Source organism: Varanus komodoensis, unplaced genomic scaffold (genome assembly GCF_004798865.1).
Source record: "Varanus komodoensis strain SLA01 unplaced genomic scaffold, ASM479886v1 scaffold6_4, whole genome shotgun sequence".
Lineage (NCBI taxonomy): Eukaryota > Metazoa > Chordata > Lepidosauria > Squamata > Varanidae > Varanus > Varanus komodoensis.
Window position 1 is genome coordinate 18,118,142 of NW_025336347.1, and position 27,170 is coordinate 18,145,311.

Genomic DNA, 27,170 nt, shown 5'->3' on the forward strand with positions numbered 1-27,170 from the left:
TGTTCTTCTATTGACCAAATGTGGTTTTTTTATACATCCACCCATTCAAATAATTGCACACCTAATCGATACTAATTTCATCAGCTACTTTTTACAGTTTCAGCTTTTGCTGCCTGTTATCCCTTGTTTTACAACCCACTCTTAAACCTTTTTTTCCTTTGGTAAACTAGATCTAAAATTATGAAGGTGAATAGGTCGACCTATTCACCATCAAAAGTATCAAGCCAATTCTATGAAAATCGGGACGTGAAGAGTAGCAGCCTTGGGTGTAGAGGGTTCTGTGAAAACTCCCTAGATATTGCGGTACTCTCATCTCTCCTCCCCACTCCTGAATACAATAAAATGCCCTTCAACTCACTGAGAGCAGTTGTTCCATACCGAGTGCTTACCTGGGAGTAAATGGTAGTGTAGCTGTTCAAATTCTCACTAAGTGATTAGGGTGCATTACATTTATAAACGAAGGCACGTTGTGTATACCTAGAAGTGCCTTACTTGGCTCCATTTACTAAAACAGAGATCTTGAGTTCTGTCCACGAGCGGAGAAGAAACCAAGGGCAGTCGCAGCAAAGCCCTAGACGGTGGTTCATGAATGGGTAGCTAGCAGCTCAACTGCTAAGGTACTGCTATCCTGGCGTTTCTGTACTTGTCCTTTGTCAACAAGCTGCTACTCCTTTTATCAACAACCCAACACGTGAGCGGAAGGAAAAATTTGGCTCACACTAAACGGCTCGAGAGTCAGAGGGGGAGGAAACTCTGGTTATGCCCTTCCTCAAATGGCTTCCCCTTTCAGTCCTATTGGTGGGAGGGAGGCGGCGGCAAAATCGTCAGGAACTGATCTGGCCTGCCTCTGCTTTTATCGAAGAGCCCGCCGCCATAATCCATAGCGGTTATTAGCCCTTGACCGAGCCCTTCTCTCCGTCTGCCCCCGCCCCGATTTTCGGGCTCTTCGTGCGTGATGACGTAACGTCACTTGCTCGTGCGTGATGCTAGTACGAGCAGATTTGGGGCCGTCCTTCTCCCACCGCCGTTCGCGGTGTGGTTGCCGTGGTAACGGTCCCTCGCTTAGGGCCTGGTAGGTCCGGGCTGGGCCAGGCCTAGAATGGCTGCTGCTGCGGGGGCAGCTGTCGCAGCGGCGACGGCGGCACAGGACGAAGACCCCCTTTTGCCTGGGCCCTCCATCGGGCGACGGGCCGTCTGCTCCCGACCCTACTTCGTCGTGCTGATGGTTTTCGCGCATCTCTACGTGCTCAACGTGCTGGGCTTGCTGCTCTTCGTGCACATCAGCTCCGATGATGGTGGAGAGCCGGAGCTGGGCAAAGAGGCCCCTGGTCCCGCCCAAGATCCGCCCGCGTTACCGTTTTCTCCAGGCAGCTCTACCCCTCATGTCCTACCTCGCCTCGAGGGCATCAAGGCAAGCAAGCAACGGGTAGAACCTACACTGGTTAGCCAGAAGGAGAGCCGCGTTGCCCTGTCCTCCCCGCCACCGCCAAAAAGGGAATGGGGGGTGGTGAGATTGAACCTGTTTTCACATAAAGCTTGTTACCTGCTTTTCTCTGAAATTTGTACTTTTATAAGTTTTCAAGGCAGGATAACACTCTTCCCCTCCTCGCGGCCATGCCAAGGGGGAACGTCCACCTCTCCTTCCGGTCAAGGCTTCTGTGCCTGAATAGCACTTCTGGGGATAGACGGCGTGACGGCACTAGCCTGCTGTTCTCCAGAAGTTTTGGGTTACAGCTCCCAGAATTCCAGGCCATTAACCGTGCAGGCTGGGGCTGATGGAAGTTGAAGTCCAAAACATCTGGAGAATGCCTGGTTGGGGAAATGTGGATTAGTAGCTAGTATTTTATTGCATTCGGTCCCTCAGCTCAGTTATAGTACATTTATATTGAATGTATAAAGCAAAATCCTTGTTTCCCTAAAAATGAGTATTGTCATTCCCTTGCGCACATAAATGAGTTTTTCTGTGTATATGCGTTAGTTTCTGTTAACTGTTTTTAGCAGGAAAATGGGAGGGGAAGGAAGAGAATCTTAAATGTGCTATGACCATAAGAGTTCTAACCCATAACCAAAAAACAAAACAAAACCGTGGTGGGTAAACACAGGAGGGGTTACAAGTGGAAAATGGCCTCCTTTGGGTCACTTTCCCTTAAAATTATGTTTTTGAAACAGAATAGTGGCACTTTAAAGGCTTCATCTGGAAACAACTTTTAGATCTCTTGGTAATTGTACTGTGTTTTCTTTCCACTCTTTTTCCTTACCAAAAAAAAAAGGGGGAAAAATGAAAGAGCCACACAGTGTTTTTCCATTGCTAGTGCTTGTAGCTATCTGTCTGGGAATATCTGCATAGGTTTGACCCTCAATAGGTCATGCTTTTCTAGCACCCCTATGCAATGATGTGAAAGTTTCTAATTTGAATATCTACCATTATGTAGATATTGCATCAGAACCTTCCCAAACCAGTTTGTAGAACACCTTACAGCTCAAGCATTACCTTAAGTATATTTGGTAATGTTCTGTGTTCATGTACCTAACAGTAAACTCAGTTCAGCTTACTTCTGAGTAGAGATATAAAATTGTAGTATTAGGGATATATTCTAAAATCCTGGCTTCCAGCACTTTTCCTTCTCCCACCTCTAGATATGGTGAGATAACTTGTTAAATGAAAATCAACCACTGCCCTTACTTCACCTCTGGACCTAGGGTGTTAGTTGCTCCTCTTTGAAGGGGAGCCTGTTATTTCTTTTAAAAAATGCCCCTTTGTGAACAATGTAACAGTGTACTGATAAGAACTTGCAATGCAATCCTATGCTTGTTTACCCAGAATTAAGTCCCGGTGTGATCAGTGTTCCTTATCCTAGATAAGTGTGCAGAAGATTGCAATGCCTTTAAAGAGGATTTGATAAACTGAATTGTCACTCTGAATTTGGCCTTTGAGAATCAATTATTTTATTGTGACAGGTTTTATCACAGACAGTGAAAAAAATGGCACATTTTAATTCAACAATAGATATAACTGTGCTAGAAGAATTATGTCATAGAAATGCTCTCAACCTTTGTGCATTAGTGGGGCAAATAATAAAGAGGTTTGTTGCATTTGTTCAAATTTACCATGTTTATGTTTGCTGCAAATTGGTAAGCCTGTATAGATCAGCTGTATTAATGTTATCTGTGTTATACTAATCCAGACTAGCACAGTAGGATTTGGTATAAACAGTACAGATGTAATTTGACTGTAAATATTCTGGGTCGAAGTAATAGTAGTCATCTTAGTAGGAAATGATTAACAAATATGCCTAAATGGACACAATTCTCAGAGAAGCTTAAAAATAGATCGATATAGGAATTAAGAGTAATGTATGTTTAGGGTTTTGGATTAGAAATTTTTCTGGGTTTAGATTAATTTACATAGGGTAATCGGCATAGGGAATTTCTCACTTTGCATTGGACAATGTACTGATACCCTAAAGCAAGGATAGACAACTTCTGATCCTTCAGAAGTTTTAGCCTTGAATGCATATTTTCACTTGCAATTGGTTGTGATGGTTAGAGCTGATGGGAGCCATAGGCAAGGTTATCTGGAGGGCCACAAGTTGCCTGCCTCTGCCCTAAAGAGTGATCTGATTTAGCATGTTTATTTGTATTTAGTTGTTTTACAGGTACACACTCTCACACAGGAAACTCCAAATCAGGGAGACTCTTGGCAAAGGCTTTAATGGTATATCAGAAGTTGCCACGCATTGTTTTAGTTTGGCATTGTTTAGTAAGATTAAAAATATTAGAACTTATCAGCACCATTTCTAGTCTGTCCAGCAAGCTTAGTTCTGAACTTATGGGTCAAGCTTTCTGACTGGGCCAGAACCACTATTCCAACCTTCAGCTGTTGTTGGATACATGTGATATAACACCATGAACTAAACCTAATTGTTTTTATTTGAAGTATAGAAGCTAAGTCATCCTTTTTACTTTCTTTTCAAGGTGGGCCATAAACAGAAAGTGGAACTGCTTCCTAATAAAATCCATTTCATGAAAACTCTCAGCTTGAAACCACTTCTTTTTGGTAAGAAATAAAGGTTACTGGAATTATATGTCTATGCCCTATTGTGAGATCCAGGTCTGTTACCAGAAGGGTGAATGCGAGGCTCAGAATATCTAACTTGGATGTTTTAGATCACTTTTGGATTCTATTGGTCATAAAAATTCTGTTCCCATTCATCCCATTCATTGTTCCTATGATTCTTGGCCACAAACAAAAATCCTTTATCCAGGCTGTTTCCCCCTTTAACCTCTTCCTGCAACCTCAGACCCATTGCATTTTTTTTATTTGTACCTTTTGAATCCTTTCTCTAGTGCATATGTGAGCAACTTGTGCACCCACATATGCACTTTGCCACAACCTTTGCCCCCTATGATACTCCTGAAATGTCCTGCTCCCACTCCCCACCACTTTGCCGATCAGCTTACAACTGGGTGTCAGGGAATGTGTTATTTTCTGGCTTCTATTAATAATAGAGGAGCAGTAGGGTTGTGGGGCATGGGAAGATGCTACAACCAATCACTGTCAGCAGTGACAAGGTTACTAGGACGAAAGTCTCTCTTGACCCCGTAATCTTCATCAAGATTAGTAGCATAAGAAAAGCTGTGCAGAGTCAGGCCAATGGTCTATGCAGTCCAGCACTCTGGATAAACTACAGGATCCCTTAAGCTGGGTGGGGTACAAGAGGTCTACCTGCCCAAGTTCCTTTGCAACTCATAATAGAGGTAGAACATAACCAGTAAGGTTAGTAGCCATGGATAGTCACCTCCTCCAGCAATTTGTCCAGTCCCCTTTTAAAGCCACCCAAACTGATCATCGCTATTTCTTGTGGATTCCATATTTTAAATGTGTATTGTGTGAAGAAGTACTTCCTTATATCTGTCTATAATCTCCCACCATTCAGCCTCATGGGATGATCCTATGTTCTAGTATTTTGGGAGAGGTAGCAAAATATCTCCCTTTCCACTTTCTCCAACTAGGCTTAATTTTAAACATCTTTGCTTTGTCTCCCTTCACTCGGCTTTTTTTAAACTAAACAATCACAGTTGCTGTTACCGTTCCTCACAGAGGAGTCCAAACCCTTCAGCATTTTAGTTGCTCTTCCCTGCACTTTTTCCAGCTCAACACTGTCTTTTTTCAGGTGCCTTGACCAGAAAACACAAAATTCTTAAAAGTGGTTGCACCAAAGATTTGTATAATGGGGCTATGATCATGGCAGTTTTATTTTCAGTTCCTTTCCTAGTTGCGTCTAATGTGGAATTTGCTTTTTTCACAGCAGCTGTGCGCTGGGTTAACATTTTCATTGAGCTGTCCACCACAATGCCAATATCCTTTTCCTGATCGGGCACTGCCAACTAAGATTTCATCAGCCTATACTTGAAGCTAGACTTTTTTGCCCAAACATGCATTACTTTATATTTGTTTACATTTCATAGAATCATAGAATAGTAGAGCTGAAAGGGACTATAGGGCCATCGGGTCCAACCCCCTGCTCAGTGCAAGACTCTAGATTAAACCATCCCTCTTAGATGGCCATCCAATTGCATCTTGAATGCCTCTACTGTGTGAGAGCCTACAGCCTCCCTAGGTAATTGGTTCTGTTATTCTACTGCTCTAACAGTCAGGAATTTTTTCCTGATACCTAGCTAGAATTTGGCTTTCTGTACTTGAGTCCATCATTGCATGTCCCACACTCTGGGATGATTGAGAAGAGATCCTGTCCTTCCTCTTTGTCACAGCCTTTCAAGTTCTTGTAGAGCGCTATTATATCTCCTCTCAGTCTTCTCAAAAATGCATTTGCCATTTTGATGCCCATTCTTGGAAAGATTCCATGTTGCTTTTTTTCCACCAAGGCTGGGCCTCCCCTGTGCGTCCCCTGTGAACCCTCTGATGCACCTACTGATTCTGTCTTAAATAACACTTTCAAGTAGTTTATCCAGAAAAGATGGTAAGCTAACTGGCCTATAATTTTCTAAATTCCCCTAAGTTCTGCTTCACTCCCTTATCTACTTCCCATCTTCTTCACAATTCCTGTTTCAGGATTATATGACTCTTCTTTTTTTACCTCTGTCTTCTGGTCCTCTGCTCATCCCTGTTTCTAGTCCTCTGTTACTATGTTTTTTCTCAAGCCAAAATTTTTATTCTCTTCTTGAAAACTGTCTACAATGCATTTTCAGCAGTTTTTCAGAATTAGAATTTGCAGAAATGGCCAGTACCAGCATGACAGTCTGACAGTAAAGTAAATTGGTAGATATAGAAATAGAAATACTAACATCAGGAGATCCTAGTGACTACAGTAATGCATCACAGCGTTTTTAAAAATGCTTGTGAATTATTAGTAAGTGTTTATTCAAAAGGAAAGCATAGTGAGGAACTAAACAGCTTTAAAGTTAAATCCTTTTAATGGAAAACATGTTTTGAAAAAACACAGACTGTTGTCATTGGTTTCTAAATACATAGTATTCATAACTTGCAAATTCCGGACTGGATTTACCTCAGACAATGTGTGTGTTTCTGTAGAACCATATAATAAAACCAGAGCAAGAGAAAGAGAAATAAGGGCAGAAGCTTGAGGGGTAGAGGAAAGAGATGTTCAAGAAAGTGGAATAGGGGGTAGAATGAGAGATAAATAATCCCTATTCCTATGAGGAGATGCGGAATTTTCTTGGTTCCTGAGCTTTCCATGGTTTCCTATCAAGAGTTTGCTAAATTCTTGATAGGACAGCATGGAAAGCTCAGCAACTAGGAAATGTTGCACGCAACTTAATAGCAAAGGATCTAAACGTTTGGCTGAAATCCTAGGAGCAGTAGCTAAAACTTGTTCTTCCTGAACAAGGCTTTTCCACAGTATTTACTTAGTGCTGTGGTTTTTCAAAGCTTCTGCCATCAGGAAGACTTTTTGCATTGGCTGTGCTCATTTGAACCTGTGCATGTCTGCAATGGAACACCAGCACATTGCAAACATTTTTGAGGAGTGTACTAGGATGCATATTCATAGAACTGCCCAGGCCTTTTGGATCTCATGCTAGACCTTTGTGAACATAAAGTCCACCATGACAGACCCAGTGTTTTCTGCAGCTATCTGTTAAGGAGGATATTAAGAGTGGTAAGGAAGCTTGTGTACTGTTACTGATCTTCTCAAAGATATCCTTCAGGGGAACCCCAGGGTGCCTCAGAACTCAGCTAAAAATCAGTGCAAACCTTTAGTGCAATGGTTTGTAAATCTTGCTGCTTGGCTATCCATTAACTTGGTAACTACTACAAAGAAGCTGTGCTATACCCAGTGGTATGCTGTAGCCTCAGCTGTGGATAAAAGCAGAGGAGTCACATTGGCATAGATTTCATGCCAGGGACTTGAGCAGTTCAGGCCCGACACTTGTAGTGTTTCCATCGTCTCACAGCTGCCTGCAAATTTCGGTTCTTTTTGTGCCAGGCATAGGCCCTGTTTACCAGAACAATTTTGTCATTCTGTACCTCTCCACTAATCACATAGACCCCTGTGTTTGTGCCTTTCATAATGTTGTGCACACAGGTAGCATCTAGGTTTAGCCACTGCTGAAGTTTGGGGTGAGTTTCAGTCTTCAGGAGGGGACCATGCTTCAGAACTTCCAGTCTGGAGTCAAGGTCAAAGTCAGCAATGGTGGAGGTCTTGTTCCTCCTGGAGATCCTAATTTTTACAGCTGGAACAAATACAAGTTAAAGAAATAAGAGCACAATTAAATAGGTAATCATTGGCTCTTTTCTTACTAATTGTTTTCCTGATGTTGCTGTGATAAGCTATAGCTTTGTTCTGGACCTAAACAAAAATGATAGTCTAGTTCAGTGAAGTTCTCAAAACAATCTTCCAAAGTGCATCTACACTTTAATTTTAGGACATTATCTGATGATACTGGTAACACAGGTGTTAGAATATCTTTATGAAATGTTGATGGATGTTGGAAGTCTTCTATCTGAATCATAAGGTACAATGGACCTTTTTAAAAATTATAAAATAGTTTTGAGTTGTCTAAGTCGTCTGTTCATGAAGACATCGCAGATATAATTGTAGAACATTTTTTGCCTGGCTCAGTGTAGTGACAGGCCTTGAGGTATGCTGTTTGAATTCATTACTACTCTTCCTTTAGTCCATGACATAACATGGCTGAAAATGACAATTAGACAACATAAATGATATTTTCCTTACAGGATTCCATTTATCTCCACTGTCCCAAATTTCCTTTGATGGAATAGCTAAGCAGTTGTGTCAGAATTAGTAAAATTCAGTTTGAATCCTATTTACTTGATCTCCATATTGAGTTTTAGCTTTTCAGAAAATTAATGTTTCTGTCCAGTTGATTGTGGGTATCAGTTTAGCTCAAAAAAGCCACAAGTTTTGAGTTCGCCCACATCTCCCACATGTGAGATTCTTCAGAGTGCAAAATTACATAAAATGCAGAATATGGAGAATAACCTGGTTTGGGTGGTGGGAAGAATTCATAACCTTTGTTCTTGGAACTGTTTCGTTTCCTTCTTACATGACTGCTGGAGGTTATAAAATACACAGCTGATAAAGTGGGCTCTAGTTCAGTCTCTCTCAACCTGATGCCCTTCAGATGTTTTACACCGATTCCCATCAGCTAGCATGGCCAATGGGTAGGATTGCTAGTATCCATCGTTCAAAACATCTGGAGGGCAGCAGGTTTGAGAAAATTGCATTAAAATTGATATCACAATAAATTGTTGCTCTTTAAGGTGCCACAGGAGACTGTTACACAATATACAACTTCCTGCAAACAGGTAAAAAATTACAACCATGCACATTTCTATTTATTTTATGCCACAATTAAGTACTCGTGCATCTTTTTTCTAATTGTTTCTATAAAATACCTTTTTTTCTTTGAAAGTCTTTTTTATTTTAAAGGGTATTATTAAGTCATCTTGCATTTTCTGCATTTTAAAATATTGCTGGATATTACAAAGTTGCACTTTTAACATGGTTGCAATTCCTTAGTAAGAAGTGGCTGGACAGTGTTTCAAAGTCAGAAGGGTTAGATAATATGAAAAAATTGTATTCTTGTGACTCAGCCATGCGCTATGGATGTGAGGGGTAATACCCCCATCATTAACATTATGCACTGAAGCATCTCCAAGGTTTTAAGAAGAGAAAAAGGAGATGGAAGACTGAGCTGAATAGATCTGAAAGATTTCAGACTATGACCCTATCTGGACAGTGAGCTAGTTATCCACGCTCTGGTAACCTCTCATTCATTCATTTATTTATTGATTTATTCAATTCATATTCCACATTAAATTAGTCTGAGGACTCTGAGCAGTCTCATTTGGATTATAGCAATGCACTATACATGGGCTACCTCTTTTCAAAGAGTCCAGAAACTTCATCTGATCCAAAACAGGGCAGCTAGACTGTTAACAGGCACTGGCTAACAAGAACACATTACTCCAGTCCTCTTCCAGCCACACTGGCTGCTGGCTGAAGTGCTAGCGCTAACATTCAAAGTCCCAAATGGCTTGAGGACAGGTTATTCAATGTATTACATCTGGATTCCAAAGTCATCTTTGGGGGTCCTTCTCCGGGAGCCCCTTCCAAAGAGTGATGTTCTGGGTTTAGCAGCAGTATAGAAATTGAAGGACGGACGGAAGGGTGATGAGGTGAGAGACTACCAGGAGGAGGGCCTTTTCAGTTTTGGCACCCTAGTTGTCAGATGGGCTCTAACTCTATATTCTTCTGTGCCGATTCAATTGCAATTGTGCTTTTGTTCTTTAAATATGGGAGAGAGCCTCGGCTATTGGGTGGTATAAAAATCAAATAAATACATGATATAAAAATATTATAAATGTGCCTTGAAAGACGTGGAATCTTACTAGAAGAGATGCTGGATATCTGTGATCAGATATCTAATTGCTTTAAATTTTAGCAACTAGAAATAGTGAGTGGAGTAATTCACATAGGACTGTGGCACCTGAGAAGTTAACTTGCCCCTCCTCACTGTCCCATTTGGAAAATGCATATGTACATAGTCTGTACATGTAACTTTTCCTTAGCAGAGGAAATACAGTATATCACAGAAGTGAGTACACCCCTCACATTTTGTAAATATTTTATTATATCTTTTCATGTGACAACCCTGAAGAGATGACACTTTGCTGCAATGTAAAGTAGTGAGTATACAGCTTGTATAACAGTGTAAATTTGCTGTCCCCTCAAAATAACTCAACACACAGCCATTAATGTCTAAACCGCTGACAACAAAAGTGAGTCCACCCCTAAGTGAAACTGTCCAAATTGGGCATTATTAACCATTTTCCCTCCCCCGTGTCATGTAACTCATTAGTGTTACAAGGTCTCAGGTGTGAATGGGGAGCAGGTATGTTAAATTTGGTGTTATCGCTCTCATCTCTCATACTGGTCACTGGAAGTTCAACATGGCACCTCATGACAAAGAACTCTCTGAGGATCTGAAAAAAAGAATTGTTGCTCTACATAAAGATGGCCTTAGGCTATACGAAGATTGCCAAGACCCTGAAACTGAGCTGCAGCACGGTGGCCAAGACCATACAGCGGTTTAACAGGACAGGTTCCACTCAGAACAGGCCTCTCCATGGTCGACCAAAGAAGTTGAGTGCACGTGCTCAGCGTCATATCCAGAGGTTGGCTTTGGGAAATAGACGTATGAGTGCTGCCAGCATTGCTGCAGAGGTTGAAGGGGTGGTGGGTCAGCCTGTCAGTGCTCAGACCATATGCTGCACACTGCATCAAATTGGTCTGCAGGGCTGCCATCCCAGAAGGAAGCCTCTTCTAAAGATGATGCACAAGAAAGCTCGCAAACAGTTTGCTGAAGACAAGCAGACTAAGGACATGGATTAGTGGAACCATGTCCTGTGGTCTGATGAGACCAAGATAAACTTATTTGGTTCAGATGGTGCCAAGCATGTGTGGTAACAACCAGGTGAGGAGTACAAAGACAAGTGTGCCTTGCCTGCAGTCAAGCGTGGTGGTGGGAGTGTCATGGTCTGGGGCTGCATGAGTGCTGCCGGCACTGGGGAGCTACAGTTCATTGAGGGAACCATGCATGCCAACCTGTACTGTGACATACTGAAGCAGAGCATGATTCCCTCCCTTCGGAGACTGGGCCGCAGGGCAGTATTCCAACATGATAACGACCCCAGACACACCTCCAAGATGACCAGTGCCTTGCTAAAGAAGCTGAGGGTAAAGGTGATGGACTGGCCAAGCATGTCTCCAGACCTTAACCCTATTGAGCCTCTGTGGGGCATCCCGAAACGGAAGGTGGAGGAGCGCAAGGTCTCTAACATCCACCAGCTCCGTGATGTTGTCATGGAGGGGAGTGGAAGAAGACTCCAGTGGCAACCTGTGAAGCTTTGGTGAACTCCATGCCCAAGAGGGTTAAGGCAGTACTGGAAAATAATGGTGGCCACACAAAATATTGACACTTTGGGCCCAATTTGGACAGTTTCACTTAGGGCTGTACTCACTTTTGTTGCCAGCAGTTTAGACATTAATGGCTGTGTGTTGACTTATTTTGAGGGGACAGCAAATTTACACTGTTATACAAGCTGTACACTCACTACTTTACATTGCAGCAAAGTGTCATCTCTTCAGGGTTGTCACATGAAAAGATATAATAAAATATTTTCAAAATGTGAGGGGTGTACTCACTTCTGTGATACACTGTTAGTTGAGTGAGGTCAACTACATTTGCCTTGGGAAGATGGCATGGGGAAAAGAGTTAAGCCCCTATCCTTTAACACCATGCTTCCCCTCAACTGGAAAACTGGTATTTGCCAAAAATTTGGAAAGTGCTGGACCTCTGATTACGACGCTTTGTCCTCTCAGTCATTACTCCTATACTAGAAAAATAAGGAAATCTACTTGTTCCTATGACTGGTAGAAGGTTATTTTTGTGGTTCAATAATTCTAAGGTAGGGAACAGAGATTTACTTACCAAAATCACTGGTGCAAAGGTTTTCCAGAATCTCCTTGGCAGAGCTAGGGTCTTCAAGTTCACAATCCCTGCAGCTAGCCTGGGGCACTGCTGAAACACATACAGAATTATAAGATTTCTTTGTGGCTAATGTAATCCATGAAACATTGGAGTATGATGATGGTCACTATTTTCCTTGAAGCACAGGAGCAAGAAGATAGTTTTTGTCCTTTGCCCAAAATAATTTTTCTGATTTCCATCTTCTTCCAAGCAAACTAACCTGGTTTCCCACATTTTAACCAAGAAGCTTCTGAAAACTGCTTCTGGCACAGAATTGCTGATCTGTGGATCTTTCTCTATTACCCTTAGTTTAGAGGGGAAAGTTTGTGTTCATCTTTAGTATGATAGCAGGAATAGCAGATATTTTTGCATCATATCTTCCATCAGCCCTAATCAGCATGACCAATGGTCAGGGAGTATGAGAGTTGCAATCCGAAACATCTGTAATGCACCAAATTGCATATGATTATCCTAGTCTGAACCATTAGAAAAAAGCAGCAGCTTGATCCCAGCCTCCCCAGAGCTACTGTCTTCTAACCCATTCTTTATTTCTTAGTCATACGTTTCTTATGCATGGAAAATATGCAGTAATCTCTCTCATTGATTAAGATGTCAGCGGTATCTGCTGTTCTACAAAAGGCCAGGGATTTTACTGCACAATCTGTTTTAAAACCCTCAGTGTAAGTTTGTTCAATTTTTGATCAGTTTTTTTTTTTCATTAAAATGTTTTTGGACCACCTTTAAGGGCAGGAGCCCTACCAAAGCAGCTTACACAATAAATTCTGTACAATAATAATGTTTAAATGCATACAATGATACAACAGCAAAATGCTGGCATTTTATAAGCTTCTGGATTCTTACAGATTGCTCTCAACTGAGCACAAGTCAAACAGAACTTTAACTAGAGAATAAATAAACACACACCTACCCACTTCTCAGTTTCCCTCCTCTGTGGATTTTTGCCAGGCTGGTAATGTTATGACTATGTGTGCATGTGGGACGAGGTGTTATATGGCAAGTAGAAACAGCAAATGCCTTACTTCTCCTGCCCGAAGTACTTCGATCAGCAATTGAGGAGATGCACAGCTCATGATCTTCAGGGAATTTGTTGCAGTTGAGGATTTCCGGCCAAGGGTAGCCATAACAGACCATGACTGGGGCACAGCTGCTCCTGATCGCTTCGCACAGGCTGCGGCAGGGATAGATGAGCCTAGATTGAGAGGGAGAGCAAGACATGCGATGGAATCCATACGTTGTCTTGTTTGTTTTTAATCCCTGTATAAATACCATTGCTGTCTGTATTAGTTAAGGCACTTACAGAACTTTCAACTTCTTTACCTAGGAAATAAAAGCATTTGTAATCACTTGTACCTAAAATGAAATACATTGATGTAAAGACGTTAATAGGGTTTGTATTTTGGTTTGTTTGTTTTAAATAAGTATGAACTCACTGAATCATTCACATGTGGTGTTGCTGGATTTCATTCATTTCATTCTCTACATCACTAGTAGAATCCGTGTGTGGAGGTGAGTGTATTCATTGCATGAAGTCTCCTCGATGAAGTCTAGTGTGGGGCAGTACTGAATCGGATTTGTTCCCACCATCAAATTGCAGTTTAGTGCCTCACATGTTTCTGCTATAGTAAATGGCAGCCATTCATTTCTGTGGGTTTCATTTTCTTCTCTCTCATGTCCCAGACTGCAATCTAGTGACTTTGTCAAAGAGCTCTGTAAATCAAATCAGTTCCATTCTGTATACTGTTTCTTGGTTATGCTAGAATAACAGTATCCAGAAATGGTATGCATAGCAGCCTTCTCCAACCTGGTGCCCTCGAGATACTCTGGACGACAATTCTCAACATCCCAGAGTGTTGGCTGTGCTGGCTGAGGCAGATGGCATTTGAAGCCTAAAACATCTGGGGGCACCAGGTTGGGGAAGGCAGCATAAAGAATAGATGACAGATACTAGCACAGGGGTATTAATTTAAGTAACAGAGGGTAGATATTCAAAGTAGTTGGCCTTCACTGGACCTCAGCTAATCTGATTGAAGGAATTTAAAGAACGCTAGAGGCCCATTCAGAGTCCGCATCTTTGAACGAGATGGAAAATGAAGCAAAAACCAAGGTACACAGAAAACATTGGTTTAGCTTGTTGGTTGTAACCTCAGATAGGAAATTTTCCCAACTCTACCTGAAATTCTCTGTCTTGAAAGACAATGGCTTAAATATATTTAGGGCTTTTTATTCTGTTTGAAAACTACAAAGAGTCTTGTGGCACCTTAAAAGCTAGCAAATTTATTGTGACATATGCTTTTTGTGGGCACTTTCAGATGCATGAAGTGTTAAACTCAACTTGGCAGATCCATATACACAAGCCCAGGGTTAGAGAGGCATGGTGGGGAAATGTAACCTTTGTCAACAGAAGGAACTGGAATGTAAAATGTACAAAATATTAATTGCAATAGTGAGCTGATTAACAGATGTAGTGAGCCTAATTGTGTTTGTGCCAAATAGAGATATCAGAAAAAGCCACTATGGTAAGTACATTAGGATTGGACAGTGAAGAAACATGACAGGAGGAAACATGTTTAAAACATAGTGCTAGAGGAGAACTTTGTGAATACCTTGAATACCTGGAAAAATGCACATGTGCATCTTAGATAAAACAAAGCCAGAACTTTCCTTAGAAACAAAAAGTACAAAATTGAGGCTGTCATTGAGGCTTGGGGCACCTCAGTAGAAGGCAAAACTCCCTGGAGAAGACAAGGGTGCTAGGGAGAAATGAGCAGAGGAGGAAAAAGGAGACCATGTATGAGATGGATTCACTCAAAGGGAATCCACAGCCCTGGATTTACAAAAGCTGAGCAAGTCTGTTACAGATGGCATTTTGGAGAGCTTTCATTCATAAGGCCACCATGAGTCGGAAATGACTTGATGGCATATAAGAACGAAACAAAAATTGGATTTCTGTAAATCTAGCCCATGGATTTCTCAGCATATTGACCCTTCCATATCTTGTAGACTGATTTTTTTTAATTTTCTGGAATTATACACAAATGTAGTCATGTAGCAATACAAAAACTAATAAAAACATCAACCAAAATGTGCATTTTCCTATGTAAGAAGTGTGAAGATACAATTTTTTTGTGGGGGGGTGGATTCCCTCATAAGTGAATTTTGAAAAATGCACATTTTTGCAAGTCTGCATTTTCCAACATGAACAAAGGTTTGAGAAATCGAAAAAATGCTGTTCTGACAGAATGAAAGACACCTAGTAATAGAAAAAATATAGGTGGAAGAGATGTAAATAAATGCATTTAGTAAAATGCATGCCTAATCCATGCCAAAGAATGCAAACATGGAAGAGAAATTAAGCATACAATGTAGCCAATATTAGTTTTAGTTTTTCATAAAAGATTGATTTAAGCCAAGGTGGATATAGGTCCACATATATGAAAGTCGCTACAAAGCATATAAAGGAGATACATTCAGAAGTGCCTGCAACACAGAAATAGAGGCACGATGTCCCTGCCTTTTTTCTGGAGGGAGGCAATTGGTGGCAGAAATATAAAGCTTTATCTGACAGTATATTGCGTAAAGTGCCCTTACCTCTCCAGGCAGATTGGGGCAAAGAGGGAGCAGAGGAAGATCCTGGCATCTGGATGGCATTCTCTGGCTAACAAGGGCAGCCAGCTGGTAGACTGTTGGATTGCTTCAGCCATGGTTTCATGGTCCAGCAGGTTGGGAAGTCTCATTTCAGTGTACCCAATGTCATAACACAAAGCCATGTTTCTTGGAATTGAAGTGCATATGGAAGAGGTTCTTCTGTAGCTTCCCAAAACTCCGGGGAAGTCCCAGATAAGCAGAGAACCCAAAAGCACTACTAGCAGCTGCTGCTGCTGCAAGTGAGGCATATTTTGATGATGGCGATAGGCTGCTCTCATTGGCCCTCTGGTCATGGCCCTCCCTAGCAAAATATGACAGATTAAACTCTGCCTTCCCAATCTGAACTGAATTCTTGTTTGCTGGGGTTCATTTATTATAGCAGAGAGGACACCTTTGTATGACTGCATTCTCATTAAGCTTGAGTGCCACCCTTTTTCTTTGCCAGTGCCCACCCCCCACAATTGTCTGAATTTTGACAGAGGTTTTGGCGTAGACTAGCAGGTGTTGAAATGAGGGCAATCCAGTCAGCTTGAGTGGTTCCCCTCCTCTCCAATATCTTGGAGTTCTGATTGAATCATTATGTGAGGCTGGTTCAGCCCACCCCCTTTGCCAGCCCAAGGCTTAATCATTATTTTATAAACATCACTGTTTTCTTCCCTCTTTTGTTTTGTAGCAAAGCAATCACAAGTTAATTAAGGTTGCATTTCTTTGGCTCTTACCATTGTTAAAGAGGCAAGGGGGTGTGTCAGTGCTGTGTTTTGATTGTTAACTAATTTGGAGAGATTTGCCCAACTTTGGATAGGCTCCTTATAACCTTGTAGGTTGTTGTTTACACACAGGATGTAATTGGCAAACTTTTTATCTTGTAACCATACCACAGGAAATTAATTGTGGATAATGGTGGATGTAATGAGCTCCTGTGCTATGCAGGCTCTACTCTCTGATTTTCAAAAACCTTTCTTGTCATCTCACTGTAGGTCTTGTAACCCCTTGGGGACATTACTTGTTGTTGCTGGCTTGTTGTTAATTTGTGTCTTATGCCATCACTGGGGGTAGCTGAGGAGAAGGCTCTTCTAAGAGGATTAAGCCCTCTTTGTATTGAAATACATCATTCTTTACTAGGGGCTTAGGTGGCTGTAGTCAGTTGTGCTCTGGTGATAGCTTCTCAATTGTCTTAGCTCTTGGCAAGTACAAATAAATAAGGGATTTTTTTTAATGAAGATGTGTAAGTATTTAAATTTACATCTAATTCTTTTATTTATTTACTGCGTTTGTATACTATTCACAGCTACCAAAATTCTCAGAATGGTTTACAACAAAACATATAACAATATAACAGTACAACAATTTAAAATACAGTTATGCAACAAATAATCACAACAATAAATAACAATAAGATAGAATGAATAAAAAATAAAATCCATCCACAGAGGCCCTTCTGCCTTTCCATAGTGTGCTCTTACCGAAATTAAATGAAATCAAACTAAATAAACAACAAATAGCAATAAATAAATAAAAACAATAAAAATAATGTAATTTTAATTTACAATTTATGATTACTCTGCCATATCCATGAGACAGAAGGATAAAAATGTAATAAAATGATAGCAATTAAAATTAACAATTAAAATATAGGGAGAATAAAAAGGTTTCTCACTAATTAATTCTTCAGATGTGGCCAGTGTGGAGTATATGATGAAGGGCTGGATTTAGAGTACTACCAAGGAATTTTGGACAGGCCCCAAGCCCCAGATGTTCAGCTGCAGTATAATGAGCAAGATTTGGTCTCATTTTAATTTATATCTGCATATTGCCCAGGTATAGAAATAAAATTAATTCATTAAACAATAGCTCATTTGGACATAAGGTAGTGACTTTATTAATATGATTGTCTCATCCTGAGGCCGGCTGAAACCAGCTCATCCTAGAACAGGGTAAGGGGCTTCTTGACTGCCATTACATACCAAAACCACACAACCCTCTGGCAAAGTGTTATTTATTTAAAACTTTTTTAGACCATCACTTACCATAGTCTTGGGATGGTTTAACAGTGAGACAAAAATAAAATAAAGCACAGTAGAACAACATCTGGGTTAGAGAGAAGATAAAGCAGTGGAAGACGTATATAGTTGCCAACCAGTCCATCTAACGGGGCACTTGTGACTCAGCAGTGATGCAACAGACTGCAGAATAGCAGGGCCGGTGTTCCTCAGGGCTTCAGCTCTAGAACAGGAACACTCCTACCTGTTGTGTGATTGAGTAACATGGAACTTGAAAGGAACCTATTGGAACAGGTAGGAGCATCCTGGTTGCGCTGGTCAGGGAGTGGTGCTTCTTTGCAGACAACATTGAGAAGAGTAGGGGGTAGATCCTGTACCTATGGCAGGAGCAGCAATTTGAAGCAGTTGGAACCAATAGTCCCTGGACAGGGCTGCACCAAATGAGTTTGTGAGGCTGTAAGAGAGCAGAGTGAGCGGTGCTACCCAAGCTCTTAGCCAGTCCTGCTATTTCATCCTTCACCTTCCTCGCGTATAGTGAGAACTAGAGACTGCAGTTGATGTGTACCCTTCCCCCTAGAGGCTGTAGCAATGATAGACCTTTCTTTCTCCGTGACAGAGATTAACTAATGAGAACACCATGAATGAGTATGGAGTAAATCAGAGATAACTTATAGAGGGGTGCAAAAGTAGGTTTACAGTTTTTATTATGAAAAAACAATAGCTTTATTAAATCACAATAAGGATGACATACAAATTGCAATTAAGTACAGTCTCTTAAGTGCTCAGATTGCTGGCCTTCAGCATTTACACATTCCTGTAGTCTAGTGGGGTGAGGAACTTTGTATAACTCTTACAACTGGATACTTACTTTTGCGCGCGCGCACCCCGTATAATGGGCTGGCTTAGACCCTGTTCTGGGTTTCATAGCAACGGTTTATAAAGCTGGGAGTGTGTTAGAGCTAGGCATTTTTTCCCTCCACTTTTCATTTCCTGTTTCCATCACATGCTGGTTTTGTTGCAAACCTCCTGGATTTTGTTACATCAAAGTTTCCTTTTATATCCTGAGGAACTCTGGCTTAATGTCAGTTATAAAGCCATGAAAATAATGCAGGGTTATATCCTGGGTTTTGTTTTTCTGTTCGTTCACCAATATTAAACTAGAGTTGCTAGTTAGAACATAAGGAAATACCCTGGCTGAACATGCACTCAATCTTTACATTGAAGGTGGCACATGATGAGACCAAGGAGAGGAGGAATGTTTGTCTCCTACACTTGTTCTGTTTTGGAACCAATATATGAACACTGTGGAACCAAGGAATTTTGTTTTGCGCTCTTGGTGTTCCGCTAATAGTAGAAAGGTTCACTTTTTCCCCTCTTTCTCCCTTGGTAGAAATTCCAGACTTCCTAAATGAGGATGAATGTAAGTTAATTATTCATTTGGCTCAGCTGAAAGGGCTGCAGAAAAGCCAGATTCTGCCCACAGAAGACTATGAGGAAGCAATGGAAATGATAGACATCAGCCAGATGGATATCTTTAATCTTCTAGACCACAACCAGGATGGACAACTGCAGCTCAAGGAGGTATTCAGAGGGGAATAATTAACGTCATTCTGTTATAACACTAAGTTGTAGTTTAGTGCTGTGGCAACAATCTAGAGGGAGCCTTTCGTTTGGTTATTCTTCCTTCCTCTTCCATTGCTGTTGCAAGGAGGAGATCAAGAGTGTTTGCTTCCTTTTTAAACTAGCCATGGTTTGTTCTTAAGTTTGAAACCAGATGAACTGCAGTTAGCTTTGACTATTGTTTTTCTGAACAAGCTAAATTCAGACTGGTTTATCATCCTGGTTTGTTGGGTTTTTCCCAAGGTTAAAATTAAAATTATTAAAATTAGCCTCAGCCTTATTAACTAGTTCCCAGTTTAGAAACAGATACCATGGCTATTTGAAAGCAGAAGTTTGTATTCCTGCCTCATGGTCATGCTGGAGGAGAATAAGGGAGAGGGGAGGAAGTGTGCAAGCCTGAAGTTCTCCCAGGTTTCCTCCTGATTTAGGATTGCATCCATATGAGGCCACACTATAAACAGTGAACATCTTTGTGTGTGGGATGGTAAATTCCTTTTGTCTCTATGCATAGCTTTCCTGGCACAATTCCTCTTATGAGCTGATTGCCAATATCTCGGAGGCCAAAAAGCACAGATAACTGAAGAAGTTTCTTCTGTCTCAGTATTGTTGGCTTGTTGTAATGTTGTTGTTCCCTTAGTCACAACCATAATAAAAAATTGCCTGCCTAAGAGTGCTTCAACCTAAGACAGAGATTGTAATGTTGGCCAGTCAATTTCTACACCTTTGTGTTTCATTATCTGAGCTTAGGTTGAGGTAAACTTTGATAATTTACTCTTGATATGAAGAATTAGGTGTGGCCTTATTGGACCCTGCATACATCAGTATAATACTTTTTGCCTCTTTATACAACTTTGCTTAAACTCATGTGTGCTGCAAAATCCCCAAAGGGCTGATGTATGCACATCACCCTGTTTCATCAGTAGATGAATTTCCACTGAACACTAGAACTAACTTTCATTGCAAAAGATTTCCAGATGTGATATGAACATTCTTTCTTTCATGTTTATCTGTGGTTACTGCTCACAGTTATGTAATACTTGATGTAGTCATTAAGATATGAAGATATGTATGCAAACTCTTAGGATGAATGTAAGCATGTGTAAGTTTTCCATTATTGTCTTTGGAAGATGACAGAATAACAATGGCAGAATAAATTTAAGAGACAAGATCTGGGAGAAAAGTGTTTATCTGAATGATTTTGGTAAAATGAGTTTTTTCCTGTGCTTGAGTTTCTCCAAGATGCAGCATTTGTACGTAACTGCACATTAGAGTCAATGGTACATTCTAGACAATGGTTACCCAGAAGCTAATATGCTTGGAATTTCAGGTGCTGACACATACCCGTCTAGGAAATGGTAGGTGGATGACACCTGAGAGCATCCGAGAGATGTATGCTGCAGTGAAAGCAGACCCAGATGGCAACGGTGAGGCAGAGTTAATGTTCTCTTCTAAAATACTTTGTACCATTGTTCCCCAAGCAGGTCTAACCCTAATGAAATCCAGGAAGAGGAAAGATCCTCAGCTGAATGCAGCATCATGACAGTCTGTAAGAGACTGCAAAGCTGATATGTTCCATGTTTTAAACAAACCAAAAAAGTGCTTTGCCAAGACTTCATCAAAGCAGAAGCTGAAACAATAAGAATCAGAGGAACTACTTCCAAGTCCTTCCACCGACACATACAAAATCTGGTTTTCTCTCTATATTGTAATATAGAGACTGAATTATTCTTCATTTTGTATAGCCTAGTTGTCTATCATCCAGTCCATCTGATTGAAGAAAACATTCCACAGGAAATGCTTTAAATACAGTGGTGCCTCATAGTTCAAATGACTCTAACTTCGAACAATTCAGAGTTTGAACATTAGAGTTGAAGATTTTAAAAATTGCTCTGTAGTTCGAATGATGCTTCTAAGTTCCAACTGCAAGTGAAGTGAAAAAGATGCGGTCACAGTAAAAACACTGTCAGTTGTGCGCCCAAGTCAAAAAAAAAGCCTCTATACTCTGAATTGATTCCTCTTGTCTTGGACATTGAGGTAGCCATGACAGGATAAGCGTGTTCAAAGTGAGGGGAAGTATTTTGAGGGGGTTTAATGGCAATCTGTCTTTTACTGTAATATATTTTTATTTAAACATTCACCATATTTTTTAATCATACCTCATATATAACCTTGAACTTAATTCATTTCAGGAGGCCATATTTGCTGTTTAAGTTTACTGAAATGGGTATTCTTTAGGGTCTGGGAACAGATTAATTCACCTTCCATCTTTTCTAATGGGGAAAATTGATTCGGATTTTGAATGATTCAGAGCTCAAACAGCCTCCTGAAACGAATTAAGTTCAAAGTGCAAGGCACCACTTATACCAGAAAGATTTGGGTGAGATTACTGTTGTTGATTGGTAGCCTATTTATTGGGAAGAAGGTTTTTTTTTTTTTAATGATCACTGAGTATCGATTATCCTGATGAGAACTGCCCATCTTGGGATGGGACACATGGAAGATAAGTAGTAAGGAACTTGGAGCAGGAACCTTAACAGACAAGCAATGAGAAAACAAAATACTACAGAATACTAAATACTTCTTAGATTATGAGCATTTCAGAATAAGAGGTTCATTTGACCTGAGAATGAAAACACATGTACTTGATTACTTCCACAAATACCTTCCTGAAAAATGAAACTGTTTTGTTTTTTACACATCTTCAAGTGGAGGCTTAACTACAACCAAGATCCTGCTTCTTTCCCTTCTACCTACAACTGATCTACCTCAGAAATAGAGGGTAATTTCAGTAGCGCTTCACCAACTGACTGTAAAAAAATACAATCTTATGGGATGAGAAGTGTTCTCAGAGTTGTGCTGGGAAGTTGTGTGCTTCGTAACAACATGCATATCATGTATTCACCAAAGTATATATTTCTTTTGCTTCAATAGTAAGGTGCTGTTTCCGTTTCTCATTCTTTTCTTACACTACGGTCCATCCCGGCCCACTTGTGTTGATACTTGTTCTAAGCCTATTAAGTAGAAGAGTCTCCATTAGTATAAAGGTGACTGAATTATGTGACATACCAAGGTCTTCTATTTAGCCAGAGATGCTTTTTCTGTCTGCTGCTTGCTGTGCTGTGGCTTTTGTTACCTGATGGAGAGTTGGACTCCAAGGCAGCTTTCTCAGGCTGATTTTCTCTACCTCTGCATTTCATACTAGAGGCTACAAAGGTTCCAGGAGGACTCAAGTGACCCTCTAGCCTCCCCAGACCTCCCGCTGGCCCGGATGTACACAGTGACCTTTCCTGCTCTAATTAGAATGCATTCAGTTGAACGCCTCTCTATTTCCTAATCAAATTAAGCAGGCAGAGTGTGTGCACTTGCTGCCAGCGTGCCTGATGATCTGCACAGCCTTACAGAGGTTGCTTTGGAGTGGGAAACAGAGTTTTGGTGAATGGAGAATGGGGCTTCAAATCCGGTGGGTAAGCCCATGTCCTGGTGCCCTTTCAGCTTGTGACGTCTTTGGCAGACGCAAGGAAGGATGCACAGTTTGAGGCATTTTCAGCACTGTAAACATCAGTGAACTAAAGAACTTCAATTAAGGTCTCATTGCCCTGTCTGGTGGATCCAGGGTGGCCTCGCTTCCCCAGCGCTGCTGCTCCTTTTGTTAGCAGCATGCCAGCAAGAGAGCCAAGGGCCATAACCTGGATGTGGCACTAGATCATGGGAGGCTGAAGTTGTTACAGGAATCATGGGATGAAAAAAGGATGCATGCACTGGAAATAAGTGATGACCATCGTATCCTAAGTTGACCTCTCTCACAGACTGTTCCTTTCCTCTTTGCTTTTCAGTTAACTAGGGCTGGTGTTCTGCAGAGCGTGCCTACATGGCATTTTATGCTTGCTTTTACAAGTACTTTAGCTTTCCTGTGAGGAGCAGTTTGAATGAAAAATGTGCAAAGGTCTGCTAGACCTCAGTATTCATAGGCTGTGTTGCTGTGTCCACCATTGTCCTAGTGATCCTGTGCTACTTTTGGCCCACTTCTTAGCCACATTTTTTTGAATTGCCTGTCTTTCCAGTTTTAAAATATATGGTTTAGAGTTAGCACAGGTGAACACTGGAGCAGGTAAGCATCCTGGGTTCTTCAGATGTTTCTCATGTCACCGGTGTGAGTCAGTTGAGATACTTTAACTGTGTCTTACAGAGATGGGATGAGTTAATAGGTACCATATGGGTTTTAGCACCACCATAATTTCAGGAGAGTCATAATGTAAATCTTAACTGTGCTACTGCTATTCAGCAGGTTTTGGCTCACCAAGACTGCAATTGTGATTCACTGAACATGAGGAGACTGACAAGCTGTAGGTGTCCACGGTTTCATTTAAAAGGAAACTATTCTCCTTCACGGTCTCTCTATAATTATGGAAGGGCCTATGTAAACTGTAGTTCAGAACCTTCTAGGCCCTAGAATCTAGGGTTTTAAGTAGGGAACAGGGTCCTTTATTCCCTCCCCTTCATTAGCAGAGAGCCACAGCTTTGTTTAATAGATGGAGCAAGAGCCTTTCCATTCACATCATCTCGCTACTGTGCTAACAGCAGGAGCAGGAGCTTTGCCTCTGGTGTTGTTTGCCTCAAGCTCTTGAATGCTGTTTTACAGCTCTCCTCTTCGAATGCCTTCCTTTCTTGCTACAGCACCTGCTTTATTGTAGTTGGAAGTAGTTGCTTCATTAAGACAAACTAGAGGCTTGCTAGTCTGTTTAAACCAATTCTTATATGACAAATTCTTGAAGTAACATGAAGCTACCAAAAGCCTGTGTTTTTTCCTCTTGGTTTTGCTTAGGTGTGCTGAGCTTGGAAGAGTTTAAGCAACTGAACATCCGGGACTTCCACAAATATATGGGAAGCCAAAAAGTGAAGATGAGTGACCTGGTGCGGAACAGCCAGCACACGTGGCTATATCAAGGTGAAGGGGCACATCAAGTCATGCGCTCCATACAGCAAAGGTAACTACTCTTCTCGGTAATACTCATGCTGCTGCTCAATTTTATTATCTGCTAAAAGTTTCTCAACTGTTGAAGTTTTTTAGATGATCACTCACTTGTTTTTAACCACTCAGAGAGCTTTTGGTATTGGGCGGCATAAATATGCAGTGCAATGCAATGAATAGCAATTAAAAGTAAATATTTACACATTGCTATTTTGAAGTAATATCATTGTGTCCAATGTTAATCTTCTTAGTGTAGATCCATTGAAATGAATAGGACTTAAGAGCTTCATGAATAGCCTGGACTGACAGAAAGATAAATAAATCCTAGAGCAAATCAAGGCAGAACTTTCTCTGAAAGTAAAAATTACAAAACTGAAGCTGTCCTACTTTGAGTACATAATGGGAAGGCAAGACAATAATGCTAGGGAAAGTTGAATGCAGAAGAAGAAGAGGAAGATGGAATAAGAGCTGGACCAGTTCCATAAAAGAAACAAAAACTTTGAGTTTACAAGAGCTGAGCAGGGCTGTCAAGGACAGCACATTTTGGAAGGTGTTCATTTTTTTAGGATCTCCATAAATTGGAGAAGACTTGACAGCATGTAACAACCACCTTAAATTTCATTTATTTCAATACTTTGAGGAAGACTAATATTTGCTAGAAGCCATTGGACTGCAGTGTGCGGGGATTGGGTTTTAAGCCTGTTCTTCTGTACTGCATCCTGACAATCATAATCCCCATTCCCCACCTCCTGCCCCAAAGCTGGCATTTTTCCCAAAAGGAAAGTGGCCATTGGCAATGTAGGAATTCTTTCTTTAGCAAACTGACAGCACAGTCATAATTACATTTACTCAACAGTAATACCTGCTGAGTTCAGTGACACTTATTCCCTAGCCAACTCAACTCAACTCTGTTTTCCCCCTTTTTAAACTTTAGAGCATAGGTGGGCAGATTTCCATACGTTATGAACTTCCAGCTTCCAGCACTCTTAACCATTGGCCACGTTGCAGAGATTTCTGGACACTGAAGTCTAAAACATATGGAGCTCTGCCTTCTGACAACCCCTGCTTTAAATGATGATAAGAGTAGCTACATCAGCTCTCCTTCATAAGGTTAGATTCTCTGCTTCTTTTGTGTTTTAGGAATGGAGGAACATGAGAGGAAAAGACAATTTCAACGTGCAGGTGATCAAGGCTAACATTGCTGGTAGATTTTTTTAAAAAATCCTTAGTTCAGGCTTCACATTTTGCAAATGAATAATGAAAAGCAATATGCACATGCTATATTTCTCTTAATTTGGCTATCCAAACAGAAGAGAACAAATAGTGATAAATTCTCAATCACAGTTACCAGATGACTGCTATAATTATAAGCTGGCTACTATCTTGCTCTTGCCTGGGACAATCCCTCCATTGCGATCAAGGTGGGAGGGGACGTGAGCTGCAAACTGGGAGTATTTGTAGAAGAATATGGAGTTCAACAGTTCTTGGGGTTGCCTCTGCTTCTTTCTCCAGGGTGATTCACTTAACCCGTTTGCCCCCAGAGATTGTGGAGCACAGTGAACCCTTGCAGGTGGTACGCTATGACCAGGGAGGGCACTACCATGCCCACATGGACAGTGGGCCAGTGTTTCCTGAGACCGCGTGTAGCCATACCAAACTGATCGCCAACGAAAGTGCTCCATTTGAGACTTCGTGTCGGTGAGTCATTTCTTGCTGTTCCATTTTCCACCTTGAATGTATTAGGGAAGTAGACTTCCATATGCAAAGGCTCACTTAATTGTATGGAGGTCAAAGATCACAATATGTATTTCTTTTTCTGATGGGGGAATTCTGAGGAGAATATCTCTGGTGTTTCTTTGTCAAACCAAATAAGGAGCAATGACCAGATAGGAAAAAACAGCAGTGTCTCCATTTCAGCTATCAGTTAAATAGCCATGAAGCCAAGGTTGATGGACTTGCTTATTTTTAGACTTACCTCAAGAAACTGTTGCCCTGAACGCGCCCCTTAGGGTGCGACCCTGTGCATGCTGAGACAGAAATAAGCCTTACAGCTCCTAGCATTCCCCAGCAGCCAGGCTGACCAGGGCACACTTGGAACTGGGTGAGTACTTTCTGCCTAAGCACAAGGAAGCCCTTGGCATCCGATTGTGTTGTGAAACGAGAGCATGAAAGGAAACTGCCAAGGCCTCTGTAAAGGGAAGTACTACATAGTTGCAGAGCGTCACAGCTTAACCTAGAGCAGTTGCCCCATCTTTTACAGCTACGTGACAGTGCTCTTCTACCTGAATAATGTGACAGGTGGTGGGGAGACCACTTTTCCTATTGCTGACAACAGGACTTACGAAGAGTTGGTAAGGGATCTTTTTGCATGTTTCCCCATTTTTGTTTCTTAAACCCCTCTTGTACTACAGTGTCTTGCAGAAGTATTCACCCACACTTGGCACTTCTGCATTTTGTTGTGTGAAAACCTGGAATTGAATCGACATTATCACTTCATGTACACAAGATACTCAACACTGTGAAGGTGCCAAATATTTTTTACTGTGGCTCAAATGTTAAGCAAACAAAAAGAAACTAGCTCTTGTTGGTTGCCTAAGCATTCACCTCCCTAAGTCAGTGCTTCATAGAAGTACCTTTGGCAACGCTGACAGCTTTGACTTACCTTAGCTAAATCTCTGTCGGCTTTGCACATCTAGGTTCTGCAGTGCTTGCCCATTCTTCTTGGCAGAACTGTTCCAGCAGAACTGTCAGGCTGGATGGGATCACTGATAAACAGTAACTTTCAGTTTTTGTCACAGGTTCTCAGTCAGATTAAGATTTGGACTTTGACTCTGCCATTCTGAAACTTTTAGGTTCTTATTTTGAAACCACTTCAGGAT

General features: G+C 41.1%; 2 protein-coding genes across 3 annotated transcripts in view; one reads left to right on the plus strand and one right to left on the minus strand.

The window, feature by feature from the left end:
* The first annotated feature begins 916 nt into the window (after nt 1-916).
* P4HTM (prolyl 4-hydroxylase, transmembrane) overlaps nt 917-27,170 on the plus strand; it is a 32,671-nt gene continuing 6,417 nt past the window's right edge. Inside the window, exons 1-7 of one of the 2 annotated variants that reach the window (XR_006416767.1) lie at nt 917-1,411; nt 3,976-4,057; nt 19,093-19,283; nt 20,650-20,746; nt 24,145-24,307; nt 25,804-25,989; nt 26,552-26,642. Coding sequence is in view for 1 of the 2 variants with exons in the window: in XM_044451856.1 (XP_044307791.1) it covers nt 1,100-1,411; nt 3,976-4,057; nt 19,093-19,283; nt 20,650-20,746; nt 24,145-24,307; nt 25,804-25,989; nt 26,552-26,642 (1,122 nt within the window). In the remaining variant the exon portion in view is untranslated. The remainder of the gene's footprint in view (nt 1,412-3,975; nt 4,058-19,092; nt 19,284-20,649; nt 20,747-24,144; nt 24,308-25,803; nt 25,990-26,551; nt 26,643-27,170) is intronic. The other variant, XM_044451856.1, reaches the window with a different exon arrangement.
* LOC123034483 (secreted frizzled-related protein 5-like) lies at nt 7,150-15,851 on the minus strand. The gene is made up of 4 exons (XM_044451857.1): nt 15,646-15,851; nt 13,077-13,246; nt 11,998-12,084; nt 7,150-7,713 (listed from the first exon to the last, which is right to left on the minus strand). Exons 1-4 carry the CDS (start codon nt 15,822-15,824, stop codon nt 7,397-7,399), a joined length of 753 nt encoding a protein of 250 aa, XP_044307792.1. The 5' UTR covers nt 15,825-15,851; the 3' UTR covers nt 7,150-7,396.